The sequence below is a fragment of the Haliotis cracherodii genome, unplaced genomic scaffold, assembly GCF_022045235.1.
Source record: "Haliotis cracherodii isolate W230 unplaced genomic scaffold, xgHalCrac1.p SCAF_7, whole genome shotgun sequence".
Taxonomy (NCBI): Eukaryota; Metazoa; Mollusca; class Gastropoda; order Lepetellida; family Haliotidae; genus Haliotis; species Haliotis cracherodii.
In genome coordinates this window covers 11,530,176-11,542,895 of record NW_027266330.1, presented here as the reverse complement: position 1 = coordinate 11,542,895, position 12,720 = coordinate 11,530,176, and the positions used below count along the sequence as shown (strand labels likewise).

The 12,720-nt window shown below is 42.0% G+C and overlaps 1 protein-coding gene across 1 annotated transcript in view; it reads left to right on the top strand.

Moving 5' to 3' along the window:
- Positions 1–12,720, top strand: part of LOC139447563 (uncharacterized) — a 38,293-nt gene that overhangs the window by 7,006 nt on the left and 18,567 nt on the right. Inside the window, exons 2-5 of the mRNA XM_071228966.1 lie at positions 3,666–3,753; positions 9,501–9,646; positions 10,407–10,716; positions 11,287–11,385. Coding sequence (XP_071085067.1) covers positions 3,666–3,753; positions 9,501–9,646; positions 10,407–10,716; positions 11,287–11,385 — 643 coding nt within the window. The remainder of the gene's footprint in view (positions 1–3,665; positions 3,754–9,500; positions 9,647–10,406; positions 10,717–11,286; positions 11,386–12,720) is intronic.

Below are 12,720 nucleotides of genomic sequence, written 5' to 3'. Positions count from 1 at the left end.
ATGGGCTTCACACATTGTACCCATGTCGGGAATCGAACCCGGCTCTTCGGCGTGACAAGCGAACGTTTTAACCACTAGGCAGTTGAGGCGATTACGTCACCGGGTGAGTGAGTGAGTTCGGTTTAACGCCGCTTAAATCATGGCGTGTCAGTTTGACGTGGGAGGAAGTTCGAAATGACGCAGGATATCTTGTCCGTAACAGATATGTTTTGGGGTTATTTGTGGGCTCACGCTTAAAGGTTTAGGCCATGCAAACCAGTGGTTGATGTGATGAGCAACACCCGACGCGGCTGATAAGGCGGCAATCAACACTCACCTGTCCTGACCTCCCGATCAGTGAGTGAGTGAGTGAGTGAGTGAGTGAGTATGGTTTTACGCCTCTTTTAGCAATATTCCAGCAATATCACGGAGGGCTTCACACATTGTACCCATGGTGGGGAATCGAACTTGGGTCTTTGGCGTGACGAGCAAACGCTTTAACCCCTAGGTTTCCTGATCCTTTTAGTAGCCTGTTACGACACGATTGGTCAATGTGAGCTATTTCAACCCGATATTCCCTGGTGCTGAACAGATATAAGTCGATAGGTAAAGCATTATTATTTTAATAAACATGCTTAGCTCGGTTTATTTCAGGGTCCTAATTAAAACATGGGCCTGTCAGATTATTACGAAAACGAGTGCATTTATTTTTGTCTAATGTTTCTGTTTTGACTACTTCTGTCTCAAAATTACTCCAAGGCCAGACTGCAAAGATTCTGTTTCCAATACAACCGCCATTGTTTGTGCCGTCTGTGTTTTTGACAACAGACAGGTATAATTCACACTTGACAACATTCTTGATCCTCGCAGCATAGCCGTTGTAAGCGCATAGGATTTGAAATTGACACGATGTTCTGTCCGGTCATGCGCAGTGGGCGGAACTAACGACATGTCCGTATTCAAGGCTATAGCGTAGGAGTTAATGGTGATATCACAGTTGAACATATGACGCGACGTGTTGTGACCTCGAGAGGTCAAGCGGGCAATTACTAGAAGGTTAAACGCATGTCATATTTGCCATGCCATTTCAATATTCGATACTTTAAATGCATGAATGGTCATTGATTATTGACAAAATCAATAATTGTTCACTTAAATTTAATAGTGTTGATACAAGTTTACATTTAACGACTACGTGTTGGTTACCATAGCAACCAACCATAGTAGCCATGGCAACGGATAAGAAGAGAATGTTGACGTTTTCTTTTGATATTCACTGACAATGTTATATATACTGGAGATATATATGCACGTAATTAACATCGTTAGAAACACGGGCGTATCATGAACCATTTATCTAAATTGCCGGCCAAAGAACGTATACGCCCATGTTTGATGGTGGATTCAAATGCTACAAACAAGAAATGGTTATTCGATGGTGATGTATAGTTGTGTTTTGGACCTTAGGTTTTGCACTGTTTCAGCGTCTGTTTGCAGCTTGGTAACGTTTTGTTAACATTTGTAATGTTTTAGTGAGTATGGTTTTACGCCGCTTTTAGCAATATTCCAGCAACATCACGTCGGGGGACACCAGAAATGGGCATCTCACATTGTACCCATGTCGGGAATCGAACCCGGGTTATCGGCGTGACGAGCGAACACTTTAACCACTAGGCTACCCGATCGCCCCTTGTATTGTTTTAGTCAAATCAAATTGTCAAGTGTATGTTTTCTTTTGCCCGGCAGTTTAAAATAAAGTTTTATTGCTTTGTCGTTTATTTCACAATCAGACATTGTCCTGTTGTATAATTAACCGAGTCTGGGCCAAAGAAACCACTGATTGATAGTATGAACATCATCCATCGACAAAGGTATATATATTTTAACCCAGATGTATCAGTGATGGAAATTGACTAATTTAACAGCAAAAATATGGATATCCGGAATATTGAAGTGATTTTAAGTCTACTCCACGTTTAAAGTGCGAATTATATAAATAAACGAAAAACAAAATGTGATGTAGAAAAACACTGTGGTTCCTTCTGCCCCGTTTCTTGAAATAACCATTCTTCTGAACTGCCTGGCAAAGGGCAGTAAACACTTGAAAACTGATTTGACGAAAAGATTACAAACGGTACTAGGCTGAAATCAGTCGCCTGTTGTAAGATACTCATTGATATGATGCAACAATATGCGGCTGTAATGTGCTTGTACTATGGCACCCGTGCCATATACACCACCATCGAATATTCCTTGTGTGTTTATTTTAGCCATCAACAAACAAACACTGGTGTATAGCGTATTTTTTTCCTGGCAGTTTATTTTTCTTTTTTCTTACTTGACGTAGCCTTGTCGGTAACTTCTACACACAAAACCGACGCATTGGACATGGACATATTAACTGGTGAACAGATTCACAGATAAACCTATCGCATTTCCCTTGTCAGGCACGTCATATAGGCTGGTCACTTCCTTTGTCATAGAGCCCTGCCTGAACTCTTCAACTCTTATTAATGACCGGTGGTCATTCATACACCCAGTCCATGATGTTAATATTCCAACCAAAGCCTGTTTATATGTATCAGATCTTATATGAAAGGGTGCTTACACACAACGATCACTGCACAATGCCAACCGCTCCGACGCTGTGGGCATGTTTTGTCGCCATGTCTGTTTCCAGACTGATGTCCATGAGAGGAATACAAAGCGGAATACGCCTGTGGAAATAATGTTGTTGTGATCGGTGTGTCCACAAGATAATAAAAAGGATTATAAGCATGTCTCCTTTGTCATTCTCGTGACGCTGTAACAAGTCTTATCCTGCAGATACACTACTTAATGGCGAGGGACAGCCATTGCTCAGCTATGCGGGAGCCATCAAAACAGTCTTTGTTTACATTAATGTCCTTAAGGTATTAATGGCATTAAATCGAGATTAATTATCTTTACTGTAAGGGAAACTAATAATAGAACCCTATTTGTGGAAAAAATTATTTATTGGACGAGGTTATTTTGTCTGTCCATCATACGGTTCAATGGCGAGGTTTGGGCCTCTGTGGTCAGTGGCATATCTGTATATAGTCTCAGTTTGTTGTTCAGTCCGGCAGTTGGGGACAACGAAACGCATCATCGGAACCCAGGGCTATTTAATGTCTATGTGTCAAGTACGCATGTCCCCGTGAAGATACGGGTTAGAATTAGTCTTCAGCAACCCATGCTTGTCGTAGGCGGTGGCTAACGGAAGCGGGTGGTCAGGCTCGCTGACTTGGTTGCTTGTCATCCCAATTACGTAGATCGATGCTCATGATGTCAATCACTGTGTTGTGTGTTTCAGACTATGTTATTTACAAACCGCCGTCAAATAGCTGTAATATTGCTGAGTGCGGCGTTAAACAACAAACAAACAAACAAACAAACAAACAAACAAACAAACGTATTGTCTAAAACCTTGGCGTTTACCACTTTGATAAGGTGGTGTATGGTGCTGACAAATATAGAAATATTATCAGGGCGAAACGGGATTCGATCCCATGACTATAGTTTTGTGGCATGCGGAGGGGACGTAACTCTGTACAGCAAATTGGGATACCTTAAACCACTGAGCCAACTGTCTCGCCTTGTTCGGTAAGAGACGTTGGCGGGGAGTGACGTTAACCGTGATTATATTTATTTATATTTTTTTTCAGAAATTGTTAAAGATGTCATTAAGCATAGCAGTTTTGAGAAGAACTCTGCAGATGACGTCATCATCCAGCAAGGTGACCATGGTGACAAGTGAGTACACTTTCCTTATATGGTATTGATGCATCCGCTTATATTTCAGGGACATTTTGGGGATGCTGCTTAACGCTACTCAGCAACAGTCCAGCTATATGATGGGTATGTCAAGCGTACGATGACATATAGTCACGTAGGTCACCGAGAGTAATTTGATGGGATGGTTGTTTGTTTCTGGCGCGTGGTCGTCGAAGCTATGGTGGCGGATATCTTTATAGAATGAGATATAATACCCTTGATAGTCGGGGATGGTTTGATTGCGTGTCATCCACGCCGTGGATCTTTGCTAGCAATATCGATCAAAATGGTGCGATTCCACACGTGACGCAACTTGTGTGTCATCTAAACATTGATCATTGTCGCCGAGTCGTAAAACCAGTCTAATCACGGTCTGGTGACCGCACCGCCCCCATCTCCCTTAATTGTCCGGCTTCCGTCACCATTCGGCAAAGTCCGGCGGTCGTCGTTGTCCAGTGTCTTTACGTTCATTGTTAGAGAATTGGTGACCCATAATTTAATTCTCTAGCTGTATTATCGCATACTTTTATCATGTAGTGATTAGATATATGTTACCTCATATGTTTGCTACCAGATTCATGTATTGAAAATGTTTTAGTATCTTTGATTTTAACGCAGTAGCGCGATGTTCCTGTACTTATGGATATTTCAATTTCTCATTGTAAATCTTTAGTGCTACCGTTGGTTAGCTTATGTTATGTTTGGTAGCTACACCTCACCTATTGATTTAGTAGTTAGCTTGCTATTCGTAGCTTGCTACTCTTTGGTTACCTCGCCCATCTTCCCGAGGCAAGAGAGTTAACTGACTATATAAAGGTCCAGTTTCCACAGGACTTTTAAAGTCAGTTAACTCTCTTGCCTCGGGAAGATAACCTCACCAGGCTATTGCATTTCTTTGCTCGACCAGGGCAGGTTGTCCTCTACGACGTCCGCGCACTCGTATAAAACCTTGACGAAATTATGTATCTTTTTCCCCTGGTATCGCTAGACCGTTTACGGTCGTCTTGCTACTGGTTTCGTGAGGTCGAAACTTAGGTTTCGTTTGCAAGTGGTGATAGGGCAGTTTTCTCTCTTGTACTGACCTACTCTGTGGTATTTAGCTAAATCTCATTAGCTAGGCGTTTATATTTCATACCCCGCTTTTCTAGTAATCCCTGGATAACTAGCTTACTGCGATTGTCTAGTTTAGGTCAAGTACCTATTTACTATTGGGAGTCTAGTTACTAGTTACTATTTTGGTCAAGTACCCTTTTTAATTATTGCGAGTTATAAGTCAAGTACCTTGTATTTTGAGAAGTCTAGCATTCAATTTGCTTTGGCCATTCAAGGTGACTAAGATTTACTCTATGATTAAGACTAGTTTGCTATTCAGGATTTTTTCATCTATTTTATTGTCATAGAGACTCACTTTAGGGATAGGCCCTCTGTGTTTATTTCCCACGAGTTAACCCGGCCGAGGTTATTCACTCCTTAGAGTGTTGAGTTAATTAACTCCCAGGTGTTAATTGGTCGCAGCTGACTTAACTGGTTGTCTGTTCATCTTGTCGATATCTTGTCTTAACTACATTAGGTTTTCACAAAGTTTAAAAAATCCCACATACATAAAACATTTAGTCCATGAAAAATTAAATGACATTAACCTACAGTGTTGGACCAGTGCAAGGGATAAGTCTTTAAAAGGCACAATGTATGGTATCATAAAAAATGATTGCCTAAATTTTGAATATTATTTAAACGTACTGCAGGAAAGCGCTTGGCGAGTCTTACTTAGGTTTAGACCTTTTAATAATATGTAATAATAATCTACCTATTGTATTGAAACTGTGAGATGGAGAAAAATACCTTTAACCGAAAGGAAATGCCAACTTTGCAAATTATTTGTCCATCTTCAGAAAACGAAAGAAAACATTTTTTACACAGATTCTACGACATCAAACCCAATATGCATTGAATTAATTTACTTTACAATAATTCACGACTAGAAACATTGAGAAAACTGTCCAAATTCTGTAAAATCATCATGTCATTGTTTAAACCTATCAAGTAACTCTCCCTCTTTTTGAATTGCACATATATTGCTACCCTAGTGAATGTGTATAACTATGCATGCATGATCGGCCAAGATGTTTTTGTATATATTCTATATTTATATTATTATGTTGTTGAAATAATTTTGAACCTCTGATGCCGCTGATAGCGGCCTGAGTATAAATAAAGTTCAGTTCAGTTCAGTCAAAGTGCATCTTCCCGAGGCAAGAGAGTTAACTGATTATAAAAGTCGAGTTTCCACCCTTGCCGAACTAGGCTGGTATTATGGAGTTACATTTCGCCTGGACTAACGAGTCTATGCATAGTCCAATCAAAATCGCGCAACGAAATCAAAATCTGGTTCGTAAACTGTCGCGCAGATTTCGGTCGATTGCAGGATTTGCAAAGCATATGCACCGCCAGGTCGTTGTCAACAGGTATTTTCTAAACCTTTTCATGTTTTTTTATCAAGGTGCTCGCGTGATTTGATGCACTTCGCGATGTAAGACCCGTTTTATCACAATATAGATCTTGATTATCGATCAGATCGTCTTGACTGGGCGCCACCGTTTTGTTTGAAACAAATGCAAGTGATGGAATCTGATTGGTCCATAGGACAGGCTTAGAAGGGACATAACTCGTGATAACCACTGGTGGTGCTACGATCGAGCTCAGCTTGTATATTTGCTCTGGTTTAATTAATCAGTGATGATTGTCAGTGTAAATTGGGTTTTATTTATCTTTTATATTGTCGTCTATTGATACAATTAGCGGATAGTAATAAACATGTGAACCTATTACCACGTTTTAATTATTACTACCACGTTATTACTTGATTCTTGTTAATGTTTGTTTGTTTGTTGTTTAACGCCGCACTCAGCAATATTCCAGCTATATGACGGTCTTGTTTAATGACTCCCTGGTCTCTGGAGCACAGCTTCGTGACAATCATTGTTCATGCTATCAATCACCGGTTTGTTTTGCCCAATCACGTTTCTTCACAGGCCAACGTGATAAAGCTCTCGCTTTGCTGGCAAGTGTCAAAACACCATTTCAACTCATTTTACAGGACTACTTAACTGGTTCTGGCAGTTGAATTGAGTGAGTGTGAATGAATGAGTTGGGTTTAACGCCGCTGTTAACAGTATTCCAGTCATATCACGGCGTGTCAGCTTAATGTGGGAGGAAAGCCCGAAGTGATGCAAGTCTCAGACGTTTACCACTTCGGTGAAACCCACGAGCACGGGTATGGTGCTGACAAACCTAGAAACATAATCAGGGCGAACCGGGATTCGAACCCACAATCATAGGTTTCTGGCATGCCCAGGGGACGCAACTCTGCACAGCGAATCGCGGCTTCTTAGACGACTGGGCCACCCGTGCCCCCAGTTGAATTGAAAAGAGTGTGTGTTTCACGGTTGATTTGTATATTTGTATGCAACATTTTCGACGTTTTCAGCGTTGTTTTTATTGCGCATTAACTAACAGGTATGCTAATACACAAAGGCAACTTTATCTCGTGAATATATTTACAAACATGACTGAACAAATACATTCAAGCTGCCAATTTATTGAAATATTCGTCTACGAATGACATAAAAATTAATTGATTTGGACTCAGCTGTGGCAATGCCCAACACGTTTCACCTCCACAACGAAACGTTTAACACGAAACAATGGTAACAGTACACGTCGACGGCTGTAGGCTAATATTAGCAGAGCAACATTTGTATACTGGTTTAGTAATAGGGTCGCGTTTCAAAATATTTATTGAAATTGTAGAATGCATGCCACGTTGTATGGGTTCAAACTAGGATCAATGCGGGCAGTCTTCAGGAGGGGTGTGTATTCAGGTGTGATTGTCGATATGTCACTGTCATGACGTGACTTTGTGTCGGACGGGTGTGGCACTTACATGTTATGCCACGTGTTTGTATGTGTGGGTTGGTGATTTATGTTCTCCGCCGTTTGAACAGTAACAAAGACACATCATTGTGAGTGGGTGAGAGAGTGGGTGAGTGAGTGAGTGAGTGGGTGAGAGGGTTTTTGGGTGGTGAGTGAGTTACTTTTGCCGCCGTTTTTACAGTAACTAAGACATACGATTGTGTACCAGCTTAATGTGGGTGGGAAGCCAGAAGTGATCGAGGTCTCATATTTTACCCACTTTAGCGAAACCCGTGATGATTAATGACGGATTCGCACACATGAACAGCGGATCCTGGTACGTCTAAGGGCGACCCTTTAGGGGTTAACACGCTGACTTGATACCCCGAAGACCTGGGTTCGATTCCCCACACGCGATGCAATGTATAATGATCATTTATGTGTCCCCGCCGTGATATTGAGGTAATGTTGCTAAAAGCGGAGAAAAAACAACACACTCAGTCTCTCACTATAGTGTTTAACGTTCACACATAGTGTACCACAATTTACGGTTTGGTTGAAAGAAAGGATCGCAGTTAGTAAAACTTGAGTAGGATTCTTCTAAAGGAGCAGATCAAAAGTTCAAACAGTTAAGCGTTGTGGCAAACTACCGAATGTTTGGACATCAAAATCATTCATTGTTAAAACAGCATCAAACATGGTATAACAAACAACACAACGGTGGTATAACAACATGTACCATGGTATAACAACATGTACCGTGGTATTATAACATGAACCATGGTATAACAACATGCACCGTGGTATAACATGTACCGTGGTATTATAACATGTACCATGGTATAACAACATGTACCGTAGTATAACAACATGTACCATGGTGTAACAACATGTACCGTGGTATTATAACATGTACTATGGTATAACAACATGTACCGTGGTATAACAACATGTACCATGGAATAACAACATGTACCGTGGTATTATAACATGTACCATGGTATAACAACATGTACCGTGGTATAACAACATGTACCATGGTATAACAACATGTACCGTGGTATTATAACATGTACCATGGTATAACAACATGTACCATGGTATAACAACATGTACCGTGGTATAACAACATGTACCATGGTATAACAACATGTACCGTGGTATAACAACATGTACCATGGTATAACAACATGTACCGTGGTATAACAACATGTACCATGGTATAACAACATGTACCGTTGTAAAACAACATGTACCATGGTATAACAACATGTACCGTGGTATAACAACATGTACCATGGTATAGCAACATGTACCGTGGTATAACAACATGTACCAGAAGTATAACATGTACCATGGTATAACAACATGTACCAGGGTATAACAACATGTACCGTGGTATGACGACACGTGCAGAAATATAACATGTACCATGGTATAACAACATGTACCATGGTATAACAACATGTACCATGGTATAACAACATGTACCATAAGTATAACATGTACCATGGCATATCAACATGTACCGAGGAATAACAACATGTACCACGTTATAGCAGCATGTACCGTGACATAATATGTACCATTATATAACTGCGTCCAAGTTAAGGGCGCCCCAATTTGCAAAGAAGAGTTGCGCCCCTTACTATTGCCGGGATCCGTTATTATTTTAATGCCGAAGTCAAAGTCTACGACCTGCGTCACATTCCTTCCTCATTGACTAACACGTGATGACTAAATCATTCCATAGCAGCATTAAACCCAACTCACACACTCACTCACTCACTCACTCACTCACTGTCATATTGCAGACTTTACATCGTGCTGCGGGGGAAGGTGTCCATCTACGTCATCCACGACAAGGAGAATGAGAACGACGTCGTTGCCCAGGTGGAGAGCGCGTGCAGCAAGAGGAAACTGGACAGGACCCTCCTCGGACAGCACGTCTGGACGTCAGGTAGGGTACGATACTCGGGTAGTGTGCTTGGGTGGACGTCAGGTAGGGTACGATACTCGGGTAGTGTGCTTGGGTGGACGTCAGGTAGGGTACGATACTCGGGTAGTGTGCTTGGGTGGACGTCAGGTACGCCAAAGCTGCGTAACTATCTCCCCTCTTCCCTTTGGGGATTCGATATCACGATAGGCCCCCTGTTGTGGACACCTTAGGAACGGATTGGTACTATCTGTGACTCTTCTTATTGGTTGGTTGGTTTGTTGTTTAACGCCGCGCTCAGAAATATTCCAGCTATATGACGGCCGTCTGTAAATAATCGAGTCTGGACCAGGCAATCCAGTGATTGATATCATGAGTATCGATCCACGCAACTGGGATACGATGACATGCATCAACCAAGTCAGCGAGCCTGACCACCCGATCCCGTTAGTCGCCTCTTACGACAAGCATAGTCGCCTTTTACGACAAGCATAGTCGCCTTTTTACGGCAAGCAAGGGTTGCTGAAGACCTATTCTATCCCGGATCTTCACGGGTCCTCTTCTTATTGTGTGTCGTCACGGTATGGTATCTCCGTGGGCTAGCACTATAAATCGGCATCAGTCCGGACTAGTACAAGCAGCCACACACACACACACACACACACACACACACGTGCATGCACGTCTCTATATAAGTGCAATAATCTTGGACGCGACGTTAAACCCCGTTTCACCTCACCTATTGCCAAAAGCAGCGTAAAACTAAACTCACTGGCTCCTGCAGGCGAGGGTCAAGCGTTCGGCGAGGTGGCCCTGCTCAAAGAGGACTGCATCCGTACGGCGAGCGTGGTGGTGGACGAGGATACGGACCTGTTGGTTGTAGACAAGGCCCTGTACAATCGCTCAGTCAGGGACGTCATGGAACGAGAGTACAACGAGAAGACAGCCTTCGTGGACAAGAACCCGCTGTTTAACACGTGGTCCGTCAAACAGAAACGACATCTCATCATCAGCTTGAAGAAGGAGACCGTTCACTATGGCTGCCGTATGACGAAACAGGGCCAGGCTGCCAATGATATGTACTTCATACTACGGTAAGGGTTACAAAGTAATTTATGACTTCGTTTAATGGTTCATTGGGATGGGTGCGGTTGGGTAGCTTAGTGGATATAGCGTTCGTTCGTCACACCAAAAGCCCGGGTTTGATTCTCCACATGGGTATGGGTCATACCCATGGGTGATTTCCGTGTCCCCCGCCATGATGTTGCTGGAAAATTGCTGGAATATTGCGGGGTAAAACCTCACACATTTACTCAGAGGCGCGATACTCGGTGTCACAAAAAAGATCGCAGGTGTTGATGGACGACGGTGAATGACAGAAGAATGGGTCGGATTATCGGAAGTGATTTTATCGTAAAAGATCATTGTTTTTCGTGAATGCAAACATCTGTGGCAATTTTCTGTTTTTAAAATTCCCCAGCATTTGATATTCATAAAATGCTGATGGTCAAAATGCCTGTCCGGCTGTACATCTGGTAGAAATGTTGTTTTCGAGATGGAATATCCAATTTAAAAATATCTCATCCTGTACTAATTTTTCGACGACCTTTTTATCGAGTGACAACTCATTTTGACATGACGTGTGTTTTTCTTTGTTGCTTCAGGGGTGAGGTAGAAATAGTGCTGGACCAGACGGCGTATAAATTCCAGTTTCCACAGCAGTGGGCGGAGCTTAACACAGTGCTGCCTGAACTACTTTCCGAGTGAGTCAAAAGCTTTGATAATTCCAATCGGCAAACCTTCGTTGCTTTCCGTAACCTCAAGGAAATGGTCAGTCGTGTCAGAGTGTGATGCGTCGTCACCACTTGTCCTGTCTGCAACATGCAAGACAACACCATTCTCGGCTTGACACGAGTGGCCACGAATAAGCTCATTCGTCACCACTCTCCCTTTTCCGTAACCTGCAAGAAGACGCTATTCGGCTTGTCCCGGAATAACACGAGTTGGTCACGAATGGAATAAGCTTTGAGCAGAACCTCAGACCAGAAACATGCAGTACACAACATATCAGTTTATCTATGGTGATTAAGATTTCCTGGTAAATACATGGCAGTAGCGTGCACCAAACACATTTACTAACACTGATATGAGAATGCTGCACAATCGCTGTGAATTAATGGTGGATATATCACAAAGAAGTATATAAAATCCAATTATCAAAATATCGTAGTGTTGAAAAATGATGACTAATTTTTTTAATAATATATATATTTGTGGCATTTCCTTTGATGGAAAATATGATCCCTTTTTGGCCCACCAGATATACATAATTTAAGAAAAGTGCTTTCTTTTAGAAATCATTATGATTTGTTTGTTTGTTGTTTAACGCTGCACTCAGCACTATTCCAGCTAAATGACGGCGGTCAGAAAATAGTCGAGTCTGAACCAGACAATCCAGTGATTGACATCATGAGCATTGATCCACGACATGCATCAACCAAGTCAGCGAGCCTGACCACCTGATCCCGTTAGTCTTCTTTTACGACAAGCATAGTCGCCTTTTTACGGCAAGCATGGGTTGCTGAAGACCTATTCTGTCCAGAATCTTCACGGATCCTCTTCTTATTGTGTGTCGTCACGGTATGGTATCTCCGTGGGCTAGCACTATAAATCGGCATCAGTCCGGATCTTCACGGGTCAGAATTCGTTATGAAAGTTATAAGCGATGTTCTTATGAATGATAATACGGCTTCTGTTTTCAACACTTGTTGGAACTTTCCATACCACAAAATGCAGACATCGTGCCAAATTATAAGGCAAAGATTGTTTCAAGAGGAAACATTGATATTTGAACATGAACCTTCAACCACAGGAATCTGCATCTAAAAATTAGACGCCCTCATGCATATTCATGACCATCTCCACCATGAGATGGACATGAATATGCATGAGGGCGTCTATTTTTAGATACGGACTCCTGTGCCTCAACACAGGCTGGTTTGTGTAGGAAGTGTGGGTACAAACAGTACTTACGGTAATCCAGGGTTATGAACGTAGATTTTCTCATGACGTTTGACAAAACCGTCCATTTTACTCGT